The sequence below is a fragment of the Peromyscus californicus genome, unplaced genomic scaffold (genome assembly GCF_007827085.1).
Source record: "Peromyscus californicus insignis strain IS unplaced genomic scaffold, ASM782708v3 Scaffold_12__1_contigs__length_115047231, whole genome shotgun sequence".
NCBI lineage: Eukaryota > Metazoa > Chordata > Mammalia > Rodentia > Cricetidae > Peromyscus > Peromyscus californicus.
Genome location: NW_026294413.1, coordinates 1,167,429 through 1,190,727, shown reverse-complemented (window position 1 = coordinate 1,190,727; position 23,299 = coordinate 1,167,429). Strand labels below are relative to the sequence as shown.

The following is a 23,299-nucleotide window of genomic DNA, read 5'->3' as shown; positions in this document are numbered from 1 at the left end:
TCACTGGTGCTTCTCACTGGTATTTAATGTAATTGATTTATGACTTTTATGAGGATCTGAGTCCATCTTATGGCCAATATTCCTAAAGTCAAAGAAGGAAGACATCATAAAGTAAATAACAGTGAAAATATGAAGCATTTCTCCTTGGGAGGGAACCCAGTTCCCTCAGTTCTCATAGCCACCTTCTTCAGAAGTGGCTTAAGAATCAGAAAATCTGGTAGACTTAGTGACTCTTTAATTTCTTCCACTTTCTTGATTGCCCAATTTAGTTACTGATGGCACCAAAAAATACAAAAAATGAAAAGTCCTCACTTGATATTCGTGTAAGCATCCAAAAACCACATTTCATCTCCTGTGAAGCTGACAACTGATAGTTTATATATCTGGCATTTTAAGAAAGATGTATTTAAGGACAAATTTACGAGTTTTTATGAAGTCTAATTAGGTAGATATTCTTTATGTAAAATGCTTAATGAACCAATAAATATTCTTGAAAGTAATCTTGGATGAGTATTGGTAATTCAATTGCAATAATTTAGAAAATAAAATTATCAGTTGTAGGAGTTCTCTGGTAGAGTTTTTGGGGTTGCTTATGTATACTATCATATCATCTGCAAATAATTATACTTTGACTTCTTCCTTTCCAATTTGTATCCCCTTGATTTCCTTTAGCTGTCTTATTGCTCTAGCTAGAACTTCAAGTACTATATTGAATAGACATGGAGAGAGTGAACAACCTTATCTTGTTCCTGATTTAAATGGAATTTCTTTGAGTTTCTCTCCATTTAATTTGATGTTGGCAATTGGCTTGGTGTATGTTGCTTTTATTATGTTTAGCTATGTCCCTTGTTTCCCTGATCTTTCCAATACTTTTATCATGAACAGGTATCAGATTTTGTCAAATCTTTTTCATAATCTAATGATATGATCATGTGGGGTTTTTTTCAGTTTGTTTATATGGTGGATTACAATGACAGATTTTCATATTGAACCATCCCTGCATCTCTGGGATGAAGCCTACTTGGTCATGGTGGGTGATGTTTTTTACATGTTCTTGGATTAGGTTTGCCAGTATTATTATTTTTTTTTAATTTATTTTAATTTATTTTGCAATACAATTCAGTTCTATATATTGGTCACGGATTCCCTTGTTCTCCCCCCCTCCCGTCCCCCTCACCTTCCCCCCAACGCCCCCCCCCCCCCATTCCCATCTCCTCCAGGGCAAAGCCTTCCCCACAGACTGAGGTCAACCTGGTAGACTCAGTCCAGGTAGGTCTAGTCCCCTCCTCCCAGGCCAAGCCAAACAATCCTGCATAGGCCCCAGGTTTCAAACAGCCAACTCATGCAATGAGCACAAGATCTGGTCCCACTGCCTGGATGCCTCCCAAACAGATCAAGCCAATCAACTGTCTCACCCATTCGGAGGGCCTGATCCAGTGGGGACCCCTCAGCCATTGGTTCATAGTTCATGTGTTTCCATTCATTTGGCTATTTGTCCCTGTGCTTTATTCAACCTTGGTCTCAACAATTCTCGCTCATATAAACCCTCCTCATTCTAGTTGATTGGACTCCCAGAGATCCACCCAGGGCCTAGTCATGGATCTCTGCATCCAGATCCCTCAGTAGTTGGATGAGGTTTCTAGCACAACAATTAGGGTGTTTGGCCATCCCATCACCAGAGTAGGTCAGTTCAGGCTGTCTCTCGACCATTGCCGGCAGTCTGTTGTGTGGGTATCTTTGTGGATTTCTGTGGGCCTCTCTAGCACTTTGCTTCTTCCTGTTCTCATGTGGTCTTCATTTACCATGGTCTCCTATTCCTTGTTCTCCCTCTCTGTTGTTGATCCAGCTGGGATCTCCCGCTCCCCCAAGCTCTCTTTCCCTCGACCCTTGCCTTTCATTACCCCCACTCATGTCCAGGCTGTTCATGTAGATCTCATTCCATTTCTCTGTCATTGGGCGATCCCTGTGTCTTTCTTGGGGTCCTGTTTTCCAGGTAGCCTCCCTGGTGATGTGAGTAGCAGACAATTCATCCTTGTTTCATGTCTAGTATCCTGCTATGAGTGAGTACATACCATGTTTGTCTTTCTGGGTCTGGGTTACCTCACTCAGGATGATTTTTTCTAGATCCATCCATTTGTCTGCAAACCTCATGATGCCATTGTTTTTTTCTGCTGAGTAGTATTCCATTGTGTATATGTACCACATTTTGTTTATCCATTCTTCAGTTGAAGGGCATCTGGGTTGTTTCCATGTTCTGGCTATTACAAACAATGCTGATATGAACATAGCTGAACAAGTGCTCTTATGGTGTGGTTGAGCATTTCTTGGGTATATGCCCAAGAGTGGTATAGCTGGATCTTGGGGGAGATTGATTCCCAATTTTCTAAGAAAGCGCCATATTGATTTCCAAAGTGGTTGTACAAGCTTGCATTCCCACCAGCAGTGGAGGAGAGTTCCCCTAGCTCCACATCCTCTCCAGCACAAGGTGTCTTCAGTGTTTTTGATCTTAGCCATTCTGACAGGCGTAAGGTGGTATCTCAGAGTTGTTTTGATTTGCATTTCCCTGATGATTAGGGATGATGAGCAATTCCTTAAATGTCTTTCGGCCATTTGAGTTTCCTCTGTTGAGAATTCTCTGTTTAGTTCTATAGCCCATTTCTTAATTGGACTGTTGGGCATTTTGATGTCTAATTTCTTGAGTTCCTTATATATTCTGGATATCAGTCCTCTGTCAGATGTGGGGTTGGTGAAGATCTTTTCCCATTCTGTAGGCTGTCGCTTTGCCTTGTTGACCGTATCCTTTGCTCTACAAAAGCTTCTCAGTTTCAAAAGGTCCCATTGATTGATTGTTTCTCTCAGAGTCTGTGCTACTGGTGTTCTATTTAGGAAGTAGTCTCCAATGCCAATGCGTTCAAGACTACTTCCTACTTTCTCTTCTAGCAGGTTCAGAGTAGCTGGATTTATGTTGAGGTCCTTGATCCACTTGGACTTAAGTTTTGTGCACGGTGATAGATATGGATCTATTTGCAGCCTTCTACATGTTGATATCCAGTTTTGCCAGCACCATTTGTTGAAGATGCTTTCTTTTTTCCATTGTGCACTTTTGGCTTCTTTGTCAAGAATTATATGTTCATAGGTATGCGGATTAATGTCAGGGTCTTCAATTCTATTCCATTGGTCCACATGTCGGTTTCTATGCCAGTACCAAGCTGTTTTTATTACTGTAGCTCTATAGTAGAGCTTGAAGTCAGGGATCGTGATGCCTCCAGAAGTTGTGTTATTGTACAGGATTCCTTTGGCTATCCTGGGTTTTTTGTTTTTCCATATGAATTTGAGTATTATTCTTTCCAGGTCTGTGAAGAATTGTGTTGGTATTTTGATGGGGATTGCATTGAATCTGTAGATTGCTTTTGGTAAGATTGCCATTTTTACTATGTTAGTCCTGCCTATCCATGAGCATGGGAGATCTTTCCATTTTCTGACATCTTCTTCAATTTCTTTTTTCAGGGACTTAAAGTTCTTGTCATATAGGTCCTTCACTTGCTTGGTTAGTGTTACCCCAAGGTATTTTATGTCATTTGTGGCTATAGTAAAGGGTGATGTATCTCTGATTTCCTTCTCCACTTCTTTGTCCATTGTATATAGGAGGGCTACTGATTTTTTTGAGTTGATCTTGTATCCTGCTATGTTGCTGAAGGTGTTTATAAGCTGTATCAGTTCCTTGGTGGAATCTTTGGGGTCGCTCAAGTATACTATCATGTCATCTGCAAATAGGGAAAGCTTGACTTCTTCCTTTCCAATTTGTATCCCCTTAATCTCCTTATGTTGTCTTATTGCTCTGGCTAGAACTTCAAGTACTATATTGAATAAGTATGGGGAGAGTGGACAGCCTTGCCTCGTTCCTGATTTTAGTGGAATTGCTTTGAGTTTCTCTCCATTTAATTTGATGTTGGCTGTTGGCTTGCTGTAAATTGCCTTTATTATGTTTAGGTATGTTCCCTGTATTCCTGATCGCTCTAATACCTTTATCATGAAGGGGTGTTGGATTTTGTCAAATGCCTTTTCTGCATCCAGTGAGATGATCATATGGTTTTTTTCTTTGAGTTTGTTTATATGGTGTATTATATTGACGGACTTTCGTATGTTGAACCACCCTTGCATCCCTGGAATGAATCCTACTTGATCATGGTGGATAATTGTTTTGATGTGTTCTTGGAGTCTGTTTGCCAGTATTTTATTGAGTATTTTTGCATCAATGTTCATGAGGGAGATCGGTCTGTAGTTCTCTTTCTTTGTTGTATCCTTGTTTGGTTTAGGAATTAGGGTAATTGTAGCCTCGTAGAAGGAGTTTGGTAATGTTCCTTCTGTTTCTATTGTGTGGAACAATTTAGAGAGTATTGGTATTAACTCTTCTTTGAAGATCTGGTAGAATTCTGCGCTGAAACCATCTGGTCCTGGGCTTTTTTTGGTTGGGAGACTTTTAATGACTGTTTCTATTTCGTTAGGGGTTATTGGACTATTTAAATAGTTTATCTGGTCTTGATTTAACTTAGGTATGTGGTACCTATCCAGAAAGTTATCCATTTCTTTTAGGTTTTCCAGTTTTGTCGAATAGAGGTTTTTGAAGTATGACCTGATGATTCTCTGGATTTCCTCAATGTCTGTTGTTATGTCCCCCTTTTCATTTCTGATTTTGTTGATTTGGATGCTCTCTCTCTGTCTTTTGGTTAGTTTGGATAAGGGCTTGTCTATCTTGTTGATTTTCTCAAAGAACCAACTCTTTGTTTCATTAATTTTTTGTATTGTTCTCTTTGTTTCTATTTTATTGATTTCAGCTCTCACTTTGATAATTTCCTGGCGTCTATTTTTCCTGGGAGACTGTGCTTCTTCTTGTTCTAGAGCTTTCAGGTATGCTGTTAAGTCTCTAGTGTGAGATTTCTCCAACTTATTTATGTGGACATTTAGTGCTATGAATTTCCCTCTTAGTACTGCTTTCATAGTGTCCCATAAATTTGGATATGTGGTGTCTTCATTTTCATTGATCTCTAGGAAGTCTTTAATTTCTTTCTTTATTTCTTCCTTAACCCATTGGTGATTCAGTTGGGTATTATTCAGTTTCCATGAGATTGCAGGTTTTCTGTAGTTTTTGTTGTTGTTGAAATCCAACTTTAGACCATGGTGGTCTGATAGAACACAGGAGGTTATTCCAATTGTTTTGTATCTGTTTAGATTTGTTTTGTGGCCAAGTATGTGGTCAATTTTAGAGAAGGTTCCATGGGGTGCTGAGAAGAAGGTATATTCTTTTTTGTTAGGATGGAATGTTCTGTAGATATCGATTAAGTCCATTTGAGTCATGACATCAGTTAAGTCCTTTATTTCTCTGTTAAGTTTCAATTTGGGAGATCTGTCCAGTGGTGAAAGTGGGGTGTTGAGGTCTCCCACTATTAATGTGTGGGGTTTTATATGTGATTTAAGCTTTAGTAATGTTTCTTTTACATATGTGGGTGCCCTTGTGTTTGGGGCATAAATATTCAGAATTGAGACTTCATCTTGGTGGATCTTTCCTGTGATGAGTATGTAATGCCCTTCTTGATCTCTTTTGATTGATTTTAGTTTGAAGTCTATTTTGCTGGATATCAGGATGGCTACACCCGCTTGTTTCTTAAGACCGTTTGATTGGAAAGTCTTTTCCCAGCCTTTTATTTTTAGGTAGTGTCTATCTTCGAATTTGAGATGTGTTTCTTGTATGCAGCAGAAAGATGGGTCCTGCTTTCGTATCCATTCTGTAAGCCTATGTCTTTTTATAGGTGAATTAAGTCCATTGATATTGAGGGAAATTAATGACCAGTGATTGTTCATTCCTGTTATTTTTTGGTGGTGATGTGTGGGTACTTCTATACGTTGGGGTTTACTGCTGTGGCTTTATCTGTTGCCTGTGTTTTCGAGGGTGTATCTGACTTCCTTAGGTTGGAATTTTCCTTCTAGTGCTTTCTGTAGGGCTGGATTTGTGGATAAGTATTGTTTAAATCTGGCTTTGTCATGGAATGTCTTGTTCACTCCATCTATGGTGATTGAAAGTTTTGCTGGGTATATTAGTCTAGGTTGACATCCATGGTCTCTTAGTGTCTGCATTACATCTGTCCAGGTTCTTCTGGCTTTCAAAGTCTCCATTGAGAAATCAGGTGTTATTCTGATGGGTTTGCCTTTATATGTCACTTGGCCTTTTTCCTTTGCTGCTCTTAATATTCTTTCTTTATTCTGTACGTTTAGTTGTTTAACTATTATGTGGCGAGGGGAATTTTTTTGGGGGTCTAGTCTGTTTGGTGTTCTATAAGCTTCTTGTATCTTCATAGGCATTTCCTTCTTTAAGTTGGGAAAGTTTTCTTCTATGATCTTGTTGAATATATTTTCTGTGCCCTTGAGTTGGTATTCTTCTCCTTCTTCGACCCCTATTATTCTTAGGTTTGGTCTTTTCATGGTGTCCCAAATTTCTTGGACATTTTGGTTCATGACTTTGTTGGCTTTAGTGTTTTCTTTGACTGATGAATGTATTTCTTCTACTGTATCTTCAACGCTAGAGATCCTCTCTTCCATCTCTTGCATTCTGTTGATTATACTTGCATCTGAAGTTCCCAATCGTTTTCTCAGATTTTCTATTTCCAGCATTCCCTCTGTTTGTGTCTTCTTCATTTTTTCTATTTCCCTTTTCAGGTCTTGGACTGTTTCCTTCATTTGTTTCATTGATTTTTCTTGATTTTCTCTCAGTATTTTATTGTTTTCTTCCAGGACTTTATTGATTTCTTCTAATTTGTTTGCCCTTTCCTCTAGTTGTTTACAAGCGTTCTTCACATTTTTTTGTCTTTTCCTCTACACAAGCCTCTAGCTTCTTCATGATGTCATTCATAAGGCTGTTTTCTTCTGCTTCTTCCAATTTCTGATGTTCAGGTCTAGGTGTTGGAGGAGGGCTAGGGCCTGGTGATGCTGTATTGCTATTCATTTTGTTGTATATGTTTCTGCCTTGACGTCTGCCCATCTCCTTGTGGTTCGTTCTTGGCCTTATCCGCACACTTGGTTCAGACAGACCAGTGTTCCAAAAGGGAAATCAGTGTTCCAAAAGGGAAGTCCGGAGCAAGATGGGAGCTGGGGGCTGGCCTCTAAGTCTCAGGAAGAGGCTTGGGGCTCAGGCGGATGGGCGTGGGGGCAGGGCGTGGAGACTGCAGGGTCTGCCAGGCGTCTTGGAGAAGGGGATCCTTCCCGGTGCAGCTAGCAGGGAACCTGCCTGGTGGCCAGAACCAGTATTCCAAAAGGGAAGTCCGGAGCAAGATGGGAGCTGGGGGCCGGCCTCTGAGTCTCAGGAAGAGGCTTGGGGCTCAGGCGGATGGGCGTGGGGGCAGGGCGTGGAGACTGCAGGGTCTGCCAGGGGTCTTGGAGAAGGGGATCCTTCCTGGTGGGGCTAGCAGGGAACCTGCCCGGTGGCCAGAACCTGGGGCCAAGTTGGGCAGGTCTTCCCTGGAGTGGCTGGTGCCCAGGGATGGGGTCCGGGGCAAGGAAGGGCACTCACCAGTTTTCCAAAAGGGAAGTCCTATTTTATTGAGTAATTTTGCATCAATGTTCATGAGTGGAATTGGTCTATAATTATCTTTCTTTGTTGAGTCCTTGTGTGGTTTGGGTATCAGGGTGACCGTGGCCTCATAAAAAGAATTTGGTAATGTTCCTTCTGTTTCTATTTTGTAGAATAATTTGAAGAGTATTGATATTAATTCTTCTTTGAAAGTGGTAGAATTCTGCATTAAAACTGTCTGGCCCTGGGCTCTTTTTGTTGGGAGACTTTTAATGACTACTTCAGTTTCCTTAGGGGTTATGCTGGAGAGGATGTGGAGTAAGGGGAATATTCCTCCATTGTTAATGGGAGTGCAAACTTGTACAGACATTTTGGAAGTTAGTGTATCAGTTTCTCAGAAAACTGGGAGTCAACTTACTACAAGACTCAGCTATACCATTCTTGGGCATATACCCAAAGGATGCTCAATCATACCACTTGCTCAACTATGTTCATAGCAGCTTTATTGTAATAGCCAGAACTGAGAAACAACCTAGATGTCCCTCGACCAAAGAATGGATAAAGAAAATGTGGTACATTTACACAACTGAGTATTACACGGCTGTTAAAAACAAGGACACCAGGAAATTTGAAGGCAAATGGATCGAACTAGAAAAATTCATCCTGAGTGAGGTAACCCAGACTGAGAAAGACAAACATTGTATGTACTCACTCATAAGTGGATATTAGCTGTAAAATAAAGGATTCTCATGCTATAATCCATAGCCCCAGAGAGCCCAGGTAACAAGGAGGGTTCATGGAGGGGACACCCAGATCTCCCTAGGAAAGGAAAATAGAAGAGATTTCATGAGTAGACTGATGGAGGGTGGAGAAGGGAACATGAGTGAACAGGTTTGTGGGGAGCAGAGGGGAAGATTACTGAGACTACTGGAAAAGAAGGTATATTTCAGAGTCAAGTAAAAGCTTGGCACAAGGGAATCTCCCAGGAATCTACAAGGAAGACCCCAGCTTAGACTTCTAGCAATAGCAGATATGTAGCCTGAACTGGTCATCTCCTGCAACCAGATTGGTGCCTATGCCAATTGGCATCAGAGAGGCATCATCCAGCAACAGATGGAAACAGATGCAGACCCATAGCCAACATTAGGCTGAGTTAGGGGAACACTGCAGAAGAAGAGAAGAAAGGATTGTAGGAGTCAGAGGGGTCAAGAACACCACAAGAAAACTCATAGAATCAGCTCACCTGGGCTCATAGGGGCTCACAGGGACAGAACCAACAACTAGAGAGCCTGTATAGGACTAAACTAGGCACCCTGCATATATAGACAGTTGTGTGGCTTGGTTCTCTTGTGGGACTCTTAACAGTGGGAACAGGAGCTATCATCTCTGACTCTTTTACTAACTTTTGGGACCTTATTCCTCATACTGGGTTGCCTTGCCTAGCCTTACTACATGGGAGTTACTTAGTCTTACCACAACCTGATATGCCATGTTTTGTTGATACTCATGGGAGACCTGCCCTTTCCTAAATGGAAACAGAGGAGGAGTGGATTGGGGGAGTGGGATCAGAGATGGAGGAGTGGGAACAGAGGGAGGAGAGCATAGAGGAAAACTGTGGCTGGGATGTAAAAAAATAAAGATAAGTCTATTTAAAAAAACAAAATTAATTATATATCAGAAAAAAAGAAAGTACATTCAAATACACAGGGGGAATTAAAACATTCTTCTATAAAATTACTCATTTTTATATACCTATTATTTTTGCACTGTCAGTTTGAAACCTAGGCCTTGCAAATGTTAGGTGGGTGCTCTACTGTTGAACTACATTCTCATATCTATCTGCCATTGATCTGTCATCTATCTATCTATCTATCTATCTATCTATCTATCTATCTACCTATCATCTATTTATCATCAATCATCTACCTATCTGCCTTCTATCTGTCTTTCTATCATTTATCCATCATGTTATCATCTATCTATCATTTACCTATCATTTGTCTATCTATCTATCTATCTATCTATCTATCTATCTATCTATCATCTATCTATCTATCATTTATATCTATCAAACATCTATCTACCTATCTACCATCTATCTATTTTTCTATCATCTATCTGTCATGTTATCATGTACCTATCATTTACCTGTCTATCATTTGTCTATTATCTTTCACCAATCTAACTTTCCATCTATTTATTATCAGTCAACTATCTATAATCTATCTACTATCTATCATCTATCTATCTATCTATCTATCTATCTATCTATCTATGATCTATGATCATTCTATCTCTGTCATTTATCATCTTCTATCTATCTACCTATCATCTATCAACTATCTATCTATCTATCTATCTATCTATCTATCTAATCTGTCATCTATGTCTATCATCTATCTGTATTTCTATCTTTTTATACATTCATGTCATAATTTTGAATTAAATTTGAAAAATAATATGCTTGATCAAATATGCCATCTAAAATATTTTTCTTATATTCTACCTGCCCAATGTGCTTACCATCTCATTTTCTATCAGAGTGGAATATACTCACTTTTGTTACCAGTGCTTCTAGTCCTTGTCCAAATGCTCTCAGCCTCAACAGTTTATTTTATAAAACCACAGTACCTCCCAAGAACATGTTTCTCATCTTTAGAGTCTAACATCCAATTCTGACACATACTACAAGGGCCTGCCATATCACATATATCATAGCCATGAATTTTGTCAATTATGTATCAAATAAATGGACCCATACTAAGCATATGTAGACTAAACATATGCACACTTTTGGTCTAATCATTATTTCCTAGAAAATGTGGTGTACAACCACTTACATGACATTTAGATGTATCAGACACAATAGGTAATAAAGGTAATGTAGAGATGATGTAAAATGCACTGAGGATGTAGGCAGGTTATGTACAAATATACAACTTAAATACTTGAGGATTTTGGTCTTTTGGGGGCCCCTGAAACAAATCCATAATGATATTGAGAGGTATATAAGAACTCTCTGATACACAGGACACTGTAGAACTAACCGTCTTATTCAATAAGAAACACAGAACCAATGCAAAGAAGAAAGCCAAGAGGTCAGAGCTAAGAGCTAAAACCTTACCCTTCCTCTCTTGGTGGTCCTACTTCTCCAAAAGAGACCTACTTCCTGTGTGTCTGTCTTTATAAAGACTTTCTCTTCTGCCTTCTCATTGGTTGTAAACCCAACCACATGACCGCCTCGTCACTGCCTGCCTGTACAGACCTCCAGGTCTTCTATGGTTGGTATTGAGATTAAAGGCGTGTGTCTCCAATTCTGGCTGTATCCTTGAACACACAGAGCTCTACCTAGCTCTGCCTACCAAGTGCTGGGATTAAAGGCGTGCACCACTGCCCAGCTTTCGCTATGGCTTGCTAATAGCTCTGACCCCTGGGCAACTTTATTTATTAACATACAAATCACATTTCAGTACAAATAAAATATCACTATAGGACACACAAAAAAGCCAGAGACCATCAACCCCACTACACAGAAATCATTGGTTTTCAGTGGATATAGTTATTATTCACATACATCTCTTGACCTAAAGACTTCAGACAAGAGAATAAGGCACAGATTATCTAGAGACCACTGTATTGGAGGACACATCTTGTCCATTATCAAGATAAGATTTTGTCATAAACTGGCTGTCTCAACAAGCAACAGGTACAGAACTCTTTACGACCAAGTTCATAGTTTATTAGTTTGCAGACTCAAAGCAGTGCTTTTACCTGAGCACCCAGAACACCAACCTTGACTCTTGTTAATTCTTGTATCATTCTCTTCATTTGTGGAATAGGAATAGCCATATCTCGTGGGTTTGTTTTGAGAATTGAAACATAATGAATGGATGACCCTTCTCCAGCTGTCAGTTATGCAATAAGCAATCAATGAATGATAGCAGTGGTTGTAGTAAACAATGATAGTAATTACAAAAATAAGCTCTGTCTGTTGGACAATTAGTCACTGACACAACACAGTGTTTATTGTTATTTATCTTGATTATTATATTTAAAGAACACAGAAATAATCTACTACACACAGTGCACATAACACAAAGCACATTTTATTTAAATGCCCCTTTAGAATCTCCTAATTTGTAGTTTTCCCTTGCTGATGGGCTTCCTTTGATATGAGTTGTTTTAATCAGATTTTACTTATTTTGGATATTTTAAAATTGGGCTTTTCTCCATTATGCTTATGGTTCTAAAGATGAGTATAAAACATACCCCTGCCTATCTACTCCCTAGGTGACTTTCTAGGGTGAGTTTTATCATCCAAGCTCAAAATGCTTTTTTTTTTTTTACCTGAGTATGCAATTAACTGGGAGTTAAAGCCACCCCCAGGGTAGCTTTGTACTGCTGTGCTGTATCAAATGTTGTACTTTTTTCCTGAAAGATCATGACAAGTAAATTGCTCGTTAAATGGTATTTGCTGTGATTTCCTACCCAAAGATGACAATGTTAGTATTGCATGTCACATCTGTTTGGGCAGTGGTCATTTGCATCAAATTACTCACCAAAAGTGAGTAATGCTGAAGGTCTACTACAATACTAAGAATAAAACTCAGCCTTGCAAGTTGTCTTTTGAATTTTCTTCTTTAGTAAATAAGGGCATGAATAGAAATGAGGCTTTAGGAAACAGAAAGTTATAGTGAGAGCCTACAAGCCCAGAGAAGTTAATCTTCAAATCTTTTCACTATGTTATTACAGCCCTCACTCAATGTCTACTAGCCAGATTTGGGGCTCTTCAGATGTATTCTTTCAATAGTGTATGGCTCTCAGCAGGATAGGAACATGGAGACTCTGATACCTTAAAGTGCATAGGTTAATATCTTGGAGGGAAACATCCCAGTTAAGGGTCCTTAAGAATGAAACAGAGGGGAAGTGTTTAGCTAGAAGGGAGAGAATCAGAAACGTCTACACATCATCCACCATGTGGCTGATGGATTTAAGGAGTCCAGAAAACAAACCACTTAGGGTTGGAGACCAAGTCTGTCATGGCTGTGCTTTGGCTCAGTGTCCTATCAAGTCAGTGTTTCTCAGCCTGTGGGTCACAAACCCTTTCACAGGTATCACAGAGCAGATATCTTGCATATCAGCTATTTCCATTATGATTCAAAACCACAAAAAAGTTACAGTTACAAAGTAGCAATGAAAATAATTCTGTGGTTGGGGTCACTACAACATGAAGAATTGTATTAAAAGGTCACAGCATTAGGAAGGTTGAGAACCACTGCATCAAGTGTTCTTGAGCTCTGTGCATGGAGAGCCTTGAGAAGTTAAGGAAAGACAGGGGTCACAGGTTAAAATGTTTTGGATAGATGAAATTAAATACGTGTGAGGCTTGATGAAATTGTAAAATATTCAGTGGTACAAGCTAGGAATTAACATGACTCTCAAGAGTCAGAAAAAAATCACATATGAAAATGTTTCGAGTGACACATCAAGAATAATGGACACATGGAGACAAAAGTACATTCAGAATCTTCTTTCTTGAATGCAGTCCATAGATCATGAGTATGTGAAGTTTGAGATATTAATTAATCAATTAATTAGTTAGCACAAACACATGAATGTTAAGAATATTTTAACCTCTTCCTCTCTACCCTTTTCTTTGCTTCAAGATGCTAAATGACAACAATGAACAGCTATAGACCAAAGGGAATAAAGATAAAACTCAAATGTGTCCACCTGAAGTTTCCTACATCCTGCCTTCCTCCTGAAGGTGCCACTTACCCATTAAACAACACACAAATGCCTTCAAATTTTACCACCACTGCTCAAGTCTCTGGCTGTGGTAGGCCATTTGTAATAGGCACTATTCTAAGTGTACTTTCCCAGTTACTTCTCCTAGTGACCCTACAAGACTTATCTGTCACAAATTCATGACAGAGATAGAAAACTGAGGCAATTCATTTCTGAAAATCACCTCCCTGATATACAATAGGGCCACAATTCACATTATAGTGCCATCTACTTTAACTACCATGCTTTATGTAGCCTTTTCTGCAAAGAAGTCACCTATTCATGTCATTTTCAAGTCCACAAAGTAGACAGCATGCATAAACTCAGATAATTGTTCAGGTTCCTTTCTTTCTTGAGAAGTGTAATCAAGATTTCATGAGTTGATGTCAATACTGTTACTCACACAGAAATGATTTTCTAAGTCATGGCTGTAGCTAACACTATTTTGAGTTTCAAGTTATTTCCAAAGCATGTTATTATGACTTTGTGATGCAGAATCATGCCAGTAGACATATACTTGTATGATATATATAATATATCATACAAATGATGCATTAGGTTTTACTTTCCAAGACACGGACATACTTATGGTGCAGCCTCCATTTTCTTTTTTTAATGTACATAATCATACTTTGTAATATTTACTTTATATTTTATAAATCCTTAAAGTGATAGATGAGGCTCATTACTAGTCACTGTTAGTTGGTTGGATGCCTTCTGGAATGCTACATATAAGATATATTCTGCCAAAACATTCCCCACTCACCCCTGTATGAAAAGAGTTCGAAATATAATTTAATTCCTAATAAAATATACTACCTAATAAAATTTAATTTCTAAGATGAATAATAAAAGGATCAAGACCATGAATATAAACTGTGCTGGAAAAGTATTTGACATATAATTCATTTAAAAACAGTTGCAGTTAAAAAGGGGGGGATGCAATTAATCTTGGTGAGTACAGATAAGTGTCTATGGATTAGTTTGTCTTTCTGTTATAATAAAACACCTTGACAAAAGCAACTTAAGGAAAAAGGTTTGTTTGTATGTATGTATGTATTTACTTTTGGTCACAGTTCCAGGTTATAGTATGCGTTGAGTTAAGGGAGCTGGTCACATCTCATCAGTGAGTCTCATTGCCAATATTGCAAGATTGAGAGGTTCTCTTTCCTGATGTCATATAGATCCCAGAAGGTTCTACATTCATCTACATACTAATTCCTTTATTCAAATAGAGAATCAATCTTGTCCTTGGTGTCACAACATCCATTATTTGAAGATTTATTTCTATTTTTAGTGTGTATATGTGTGTCCATGTGCATGCCGTTTGAGTGTGGGTGCTCAGAAAAAGTGGTTGGATCCCCTGGAACTAGAGTACATATGGTCAGGAGCTTCTCAACACTGATGTTTCTGGATCCTCTGAAAGAACAGCAAGTACTCTTTAAAAAGACAAAATAAAACAAAAAAAAAACTTTTTTTTTTAATGTACATGGGTGTGAAGGTGTCAGATCCTTTGGAACTGGAGTTATATGTGAGCTGCCATGTGGGTGCTGGGAATTGAACCCAGGTCCTCTGGAAGAGCAGCCAGTGCTCCTCATCATTGAGCCATCTCCCCAGCCCCTAGCAAGTGCTTGTAACTGCTGAGCTGTCTCTCCCAGCTCAGCATCCATCTATCCACATAAGATAGATATCCTGTTGTGTCTGTCTCAGCTTAAGAGACACTAAGATATTTTCCAGAAATTTCCTATTAGACACTTTACCTTCTGAATTGTGGCATACAGTAGAGGTATACAAAGTTCTTATAGATGGAAACTCTTGTTTTTGTTCCATTTTTGATGGTCTCAGAGGATTGAACTAGGGTCTCATGCATGCTCAGCAAGTTCTCTGCCACTGAATTATATATATCGACCCCCTCTTACTTTTGTTTTGAAACAGGGTCTAAACTGCCTACTTTGGCTCTAACTTCAGATAGATTTGAACTTGCAGTCCTCCTGCCTCAGACTTTTGGATAGCTGTGATTATAGGCCAGCACCACAGGGTTCAGCTTGAAAACCGAATTTTGTTCCTCAGTCTCTCTGGAGTCTGGGTGATTTTAGGAATACAGGGTTTTCTTTGCTTTTTGCAATTTTCTACTTAGTGCTTTTGGATTCTTTATGTATTTCCAAATTTGAGTTTCTCAACATCATCAATATTAACTTAATAATTAAGTTACTTATGAGAGAAATGTACATATGAATCAAAATAAATGCTTTATATAATAATCTAATTAGAACAAAGGGGAACTATGCTCCTTGTAAAATAATCATGATTACTTACATATGTAAGTTTGTTGGCCAAACTCTAAGCATGTCTAGGCACTTAACTATGTCTTAAATCCAGATAAGTACATAAAGAGATGGTTATACATGTCTAAAAATCCCACACTTCATTTGTAGAAAGCACTGTCTCTTTAAAAAAGAAATTTAGCATTAATTTCTTAAAACACTGCAGTGTGTATATCTCTACAGAGATGCCTTATATCAGGAAGTTTTCCATTTCAGTCTAAACTGGGATTGACATTTAATTTTTTAAATTAATTAATGTATTGGTTCTTTTTGTCTTTGATTTATACATGTATGGATGCCTGTGTGTGAAAGCCAGAGTTGGACCTTGGGTGTCTTCTTGTATCACTGTCCACTATATTGTTTGAGAAAGGGTCTCTCAGTAAACCAGAAGCTTGCAATTTACAGCTATGATGGCTGGCCAGGAGCTCTCAAGATCTGTCTGTCTCATACTTCTGGGTGCTGGGTGCTGGGATTGTAGTCACAAATAGCCATACCGAGCTACTTGTGAGTCTTGTGGATTTGAACTCAGGTCCTTCTGCTTTCACAGAAAGCACTCTTACCTACTGAGACATTTCTCAGAGCTAAAATATTTTGATTATCATACAAAGTCAATATTTTGTCATCTAACCAATAATCCAAGAATGACAATGATTTCAATCACCCTTTATCGAAAGAACCAAACAGATCCAATTAAGCTTGCAAAAAAATAGAAGTCATGAGGGCTATCATTAACACAGACATGTTCAAGGAAAAGAACAATCAGACAACAACCTAATTTTCTATAGTGTCTCTCCATAAAATTTTTTATACCATTAGTCAGTATTTATGAAGGACTCACATGAGCCAGGCATTGCAAAAGTCCTGGAGACAGGAAAATGAAAGTACACTCTATGTTTTCAAAGAACTTAAATCCTAGTGCCCAAAACAAGAGCAAGAGGATTAGTTTAAGAGGAGCTTACTGCCCCCAGGGAAATTCCATGCTAGAACTGATCCTCTCAAACTCCCTTCCTTCTGCCACACCCAGCATTCTTTATAAAGAGACATTCTCTTGCAAAAAGAGATTGCACCTTTTATTCATTGAGTTCTTTGTATGACACAGTACAGAAAGGGGAACCAACTTGAACATAGCTGCACTTTGAGTTTGGCAACAACTGCTGCATTTAAAATAATGGTAGATTTTAGCAATATGATGTAGAAATTTGGAGGTATTAGTTGTGTGATGGTAGTGCACACCTTTAATCCCAGCACTCAGAAGGCAGAGGCAGGCAGATTTCTTTGAGTTTAAGACCAGCCTGGTCTACAGAGTGAGTTCCAGGACAGCCAAGGCTACACAGAGAAATACTGTCTCAAAAACAAACAAACAAAAAAACAACAAAAACAACAACAACAACAAAATAAGGAAGAAAGAAAGAAGTTGGAGGTATTTTTGTGCAAAGGTGGGTGAACCTTTGAATGTTGGTCACTCTGTGTAGGAGATATAAGCTCACCTATTAAAGGCATGAACTACATACAGTCCAGGATGCTAGTCTGGCCGATGGGTCACTAGACCTTATCCCACCCAGCCTACCCAAATTTATGTATCTCATCTCTCACACAATATCTGCATATTCTTGCTCATTATTGAAAGTCAATATTGCCCTAAGAGGCCTCTATGCTTGTGAAATACAAGGATAGTCAGTTTTAAGATTTCTTATAAAGGTAGATTAAGTTTGAATAAAGTGACAATTGTTGGCTTCTAGATTTTTGTGAAATAGGAAACTATATGATTTGGACAAATGAAATGAATGATGAATGCCATATAGCTACAATGTCAGAAATCAAGTTGAGGGCATATTGAAACATAAAAATGAAATTTAGAGACATTATTTAAAAGACATACCATAATGTGTTTTTCAGTCCCACTTTTGCATTATACTGTCAGAGAGTTATATTGTGTCACTAGTTAAATAGCTTAATAATGCTAAGACCTTCACAGATCTTTCCTGAAGTTCATAGTCCAGAGTTCATTACATCATCCTGGAGCTTCTACAGACTGATGCATGCCCCTCCCTAACTATGGAATCTCCTACTACAGTTTTGCACATCAAAGTCAAGAAAAAAACTTGACTTCCAAAAGAATATAACCTTCATTCATTATTAAAAATGACTTCAATAACAATTCCCAAATTATAAAATACTTGTGTAGAACCTATTTTGGATTTAATAACTAAATATGTGCACCTGGAATGGAGTTATAATAAACAGAGTGATGCTACTAAGTGGAAGATGCTAATTGGTAATGGCATATTTCAGCACTTAACAGAGAAGACGAAGAGAAATATTCACGTTAGCACTTTATGTTCCTGGATTAGCATTTCCCATCTATGGGTTACACAGACTGGACATATCCATAAGTATTTAATTAGCAGTTTTCTGTTCCATTTACCTTTTAGCTCCTGTAGTCACCAATGCCTAATGTTACATGCTTTGAGACTTACCTTGGCTGCTATGGTTAGCTACTAGTAGAAGAAAGTAAAATCTTACTTGTCTTAGAATTAGCAACCCTGAATCTTATTCATCAAGGAAATACTTTAAATGCTACAAATAAAATACAGCCTAAATTAACTCTATATAGATACATAATTGATTACACAGAGTCTGTATGTTATAGCCTGTAGAGCAAAGTACATTATAATATTTGCATAGAATTAAATTTTGCATTTGTGTTTCCTTTGTACTATTACTAGTCATAAAATGAAATACTACACAATTATACTTTCTATTTCATAAACATCATAAAATAGAAACTGAAAATATATTTTACCAGTAAGACAGACCTATCTCATTAAAGCCACTGTAGCCCAGCTCTTGCCTGCTAAGTCCCAGGTCTTCCAGGTCCATGCATTTAAATCCTGGGGGGCACTGGTAGCCTTCTTCTAGCTCTGGGGAGCAGTGTGTATCTGGGATAGCTAAGCTATTCCAGGTTACGTTCCTGTGGACAGCACATGAAAGTGTTAGATATTTTGATAGTTGTAAGTATTGATTGGAATAATCAATCATTTAATTATTCTTTACCAATAACTGCTATATATGGACACAAATTGAAATTTGCAATTTGTAAGTGGCATTCACAAGACATAAACCTTCTCAAATGATAACTGATTCATTCTCCTAGAGCATCTTAAAAGAATATTACCATATTCTTTCTGGGTTTTTTGTTTGTTTGTTTGTTTGCCTGTTTGTTTGGTTTTTGTTTGGTTTTGTTCTAGAGAGAGAGAGAGAGAGAGAGAGAGAGAGAGAGAGAGAGAGAGAGAGAGAAAGGGCAGTTGGGCAGTTGAGGAGGTTGTAAGGATCTGGGAGGAATTGGGGGAGGAAAAACTGTGGTCATAATATATTGTATGAAAAAAATTATTTTCAATAAAAATATATGTATTTAAATTTTTATTTAAAAAGAAGATTGCAACAAACAAATTAGTAGAGATGTGAAGGGATGCTAATTTGTATGGGACTTTGTCATTCAGAAAGCTCCTGTGCTACTAGGCAAACATTTTATGACTCCTCTGCTTTCAGTCAACATTAAGTGATAAAAGGCTTTTTTTTTGTATATTACAAATGGGGAATCTTATAAATGATATTAGACCTTCTGGTATGTTGATTCTTGTGAAATTTAGAAAGAGAACCAGACAAATAAAGAGAAGTTGAAGGAAGAAAGTCTATCATTTTGGCAAGAGAAAACTTAGGAGGTAGTTTATGGATAGCTCTAAGAAAACCAAAGTCTTTAAGATGGATTGTGACACATGTTTCTTCATCTTCTTATGGACAGGCAGAAAATTAAGTTACGTATGGATTTGCCTATGTGATGAATTTTTTCAGAAATTCTAAAGTTATTACCAAAATGGGATTGAAATTCTCATGCTAAGCCTTCAAAAATGAGCCACTGTACCAGGTGAGGTCACTTATGTTGACTGCGCAGAGGGCATAGTGTGGGCTATGTAACTCTACAAAGCTTCCAAACTAGGACTAGAGTCACTGATTTGGAATGGCTGTTCAGTAAGCTCCAGGAATCTCATATCTGCCTCTCCCAACCTGAGCTTAAGGCATTCTCCTCAATGCCTAGCTGTTTAGACAAATGTTGTGAATCCAAACTCAGTTCCTCAAACATCAAGCAGTTTATTAATTGACCTATCTTCCCAACACCTCTTTAATAAATGCTTCCAAGTATTGCTTCCTTCTTCTTATATGACACAGTTCTCTAGAATTTAATGGATAAGTGTAATCTCTTAACTGTTTGACACATGTATGTATATTGTTTTACACACATACACACACACACACACACACACACACACACACACACACACACACACACACCCCTAATGCCTGGCCCAATACCCAGTTATACTAAAAGCGTTATTGTCCTCACAGAGAATTCAGATACCACATCTTTACTCCTACAGAGTTTGTGCTTACCTGAAAACCTGCTATTTTGTCTACACTTCTCAGTGAATAAATGGTTAAACAATCATTCAGTCTCTAGTCACATTTTAAAAATATTCTTTGGATCACATTTGGAAAAAAAAGAAAAGCAAGGCTCTAACTGTGAAAATTACTACTTGATTGAGTCAGAAAATATGATTTTATGCAGAAACATTACTTATTTCTTTCACATCACATTCTCATTTGTAGACAAATGATTCATCCTTCTATAAGTCTAATCTGATGTTATTTTAGATTTGACACCTACAAAGTCAGTGCAGAATGGGAAATAGCCCTCAAGGTTTCAGAGTGAGGGTTTTTTCAGGCTTTATCACAGTTCTCCATTCACTAGTCATATGAAAAAAAAAGGGTTCTAAGGATCTCTAAATTCAGTTTCTTCGTTTGAGAGACAGGAATGCAATCCTAATGGAAAAGCATGTGTGAAAGGTACATAGAGTAACTAGGAGCCTAGCAATTCATATTATAGGTACTTAATTAACTGTGTCTTTAAAATGATTGTATTAATTACAATAAAATATAACATAAATTTCATCATATAAACACATTACAGTAAAGATTTGGGTGCATGGTCCCAGAGCACTTTGTTCATAGAACTGAGCAGCTGAAAGCCACTGTGTCTATGACCTAGTTTGTCATTATTTGTATTCAAGAAAGTCAGGTTGAAGGTCAGAGATGGAAAATGGACTAGCTGTGTTAGAGAATGCTTTCTGTCTATACAGAAAGTTTCTATAAACATCACTTTTCAGCCATTTGGAAAAGAAACTGGACTTGAGCAAGCCTACATGTGTATTCTGGATCAGCTGTCTGGCATGTGTAAAACCTCTCTGTGCTCCATTTCTTCATCTGGAAGAAAGTATTATCTTCCAGAATAAGGGAGAAAATACATGGGCTCAGTTATATGATTCAGGATATAAAATGGGCACTGGTTTAGTTGTCAATAACTGTCATTGTCAGCCGTTTGGCATATATAGACTACAGATAATAACTGTAGCTATGATGCATTTCTTTTAGCTGCCTAATTTCAGGAACGTGGCATAGAATTCACCTCCTTTGCAGAGAATTTGCATTTATATTTGATAATATACATTTCAGAAGAGCATTGGGAACATATTTATCACTCAATAATAGTTAGCAATTATGCTATTATGATTAAGTTTTCAAAATATTGTAGTTTGTTCCTTTCTGGTTTCCTTTCTTTTTCTGGCATATTTCATTGCTTCCCAATTTAAGCAGAATACTCCATAGCACAGAATTATTATAAACATTTATTTAGCTCTAGAAACAATAGATTTTAATCACTTCATTTTTCCTAAGAACACCATATTGCTATTTGTACAATATTTTTGCTGCATCAAAACATGTAAGTAGTATGTGGATTATTTAAAATATACAAGAGGCTATGTATACATTCTGTCATTTTATGTGAAGGACTTGACCATCAGGATCATTTACCTATCTACATATTTTTTAACCTATCTATAGGACAACCTGGAGCCAAATCATTATAATTATCAAGTAAATACTACATTATGTTGCATAGTTAGAGATAATTAAAGCTGTAAATATGATTAAGGTAAAACCTTGAGCTTGGATGATTATTCTGGATTGTGTGGGTGACCCATCCTAATCACATTAGCCATTAAATATGGGCAGAAAGAGATGTGACTATGGAAGAAGGATCCAGAGATCAGTGTAACTCTGTTGCTTACAGCAGGTTTGTCCACATTTCTTAGGTCATCCCCCTGTAATTGGCTTCAACTACTGGACTATTCTCTGAGCTTGGAATGTGGCTTTCCTTTCTTTCTGAGTGATTTTCCCAGTTCAGTGTCAACCAGTCTTTCATTGTTCTTTCATCTTAGATGTCTTCTTAGAGACTCAGAACCACATGTCCATCTGTGTATTAGACCTCTCTACTTAGCTGTACCACAAAGGCCTTCAGCCCAATAGGACCCATTGAGATCTCTGCTTCCTTCCCCAGAATCCTGTTTCCTAGCAAATGAATGCACTGTCTGAACAAATAAAGAAGCTGGAGAGCTTGGAATCAGCCCTGAACACTACTTGTACTTCAAGTCTGTAAGTAACCACCAAAAACCCCTCCTAAATAGCTGTGGTGATATATTGTATATCCTAATAAAATTTGCCTGAAGATCAGAGTACAGAACAAGCCATTAGATTAAACATAAAGGCCAGGCAGTAGTGGCACACAACTTTAATCCTAGCACTCAGGTGGACTCTATGAGTTCAAAGCTACCCTAGAATGATATTGACTCAGTCTAGGAGAGAAACAGGCCAGGCAGTGGTGGCACACGCCTTTAATCCCAGTACTTGGAAATCACATGCCATTAATCCCAGAATTAGGAAGGAAGTGATGCCTGGGGCAGAGAAAAGTGTATAAGGCATGAGGATACAGGAACTGAAGCTTTTTCAAACTTGAGGAATCCTAGAGGTAAGATGTGGCAGTGGCTTGTTCCTTTGTCTCTGTGATCTTTCAGCATTTATCCCAGAATCTGGCTCCAGGTTTTTTGTTTTTGTTAAAAGTCCATTTATCAATTCGGGTTACAAATATCTTAGGGGCTAGGCCAGTTCGCTCTACCTCTGCGTAGATTCGAATCAGTGCCTACTGTCCTCCCTGACTACCCTGCATCCTACTCTTGGTTCTTTCCTTCCACTTGGTACCCAGCAGACAGATGTCATTACAATTCTTTTGAGTTGAAAACTTGAAAATGATCAATAAGATCTAGGGCTTCCTGAGCAACAAGGAAATTATGGAGTTACGAGGACAGAGGAACCCAGAAATCTGGTTGAAGCTATTCACCAATAGAAAAGAACTCCAACACAATTAACAACTGCTTAAGGCCTTCTTCCTTCCCAAATATAATCCTACAGTTTTCTAGAAACCTCACCAGAAACTCCATTTGAAGGGAAAGAACATGTACTAACCCCCTGGGTAGCCCCAGTGGCTCTTGATTGTACTATATCAATTATAATTCCATTCATGGTATTTCCACAGATACCCTGCCAGACCACTTTCAAAAGAGTGAGAAAAGAAAACAAAAGTCTCTTAGTAACTTTTTAGATTTAACTAGAGAGCAACCAAATAAATAATATGTATCTAATGCAAAAATATTTAATTGTGCCTCTCACTTGAGAA

General features: G+C 38.0%; 1 protein-coding gene across 6 annotated transcripts in view; it reads right to left on the bottom strand.

The window, feature by feature from the left end:
• The window catches only part of Nalcn (sodium leak channel, non-selective), a 316,074-nt gene that overhangs the window by 246,499 nt on the left and 46,276 nt on the right, over positions 1-23,299 (bottom strand). For 5 of the 6 annotated variants that reach the window (XM_052732374.1, XM_052732370.1, XM_052732372.1 and 2 more), the window contains one exon: positions 18,489-18,643. In XM_052732374.1, the coding sequence (XP_052588334.1) occupies positions 18,489-18,643 (155 nt within the window). Of the gene's footprint in view, positions 1-18,488; positions 18,644-23,299 lie in introns of those variants that run through there. The other variant, XM_052732376.1, reaches the window with a different exon arrangement.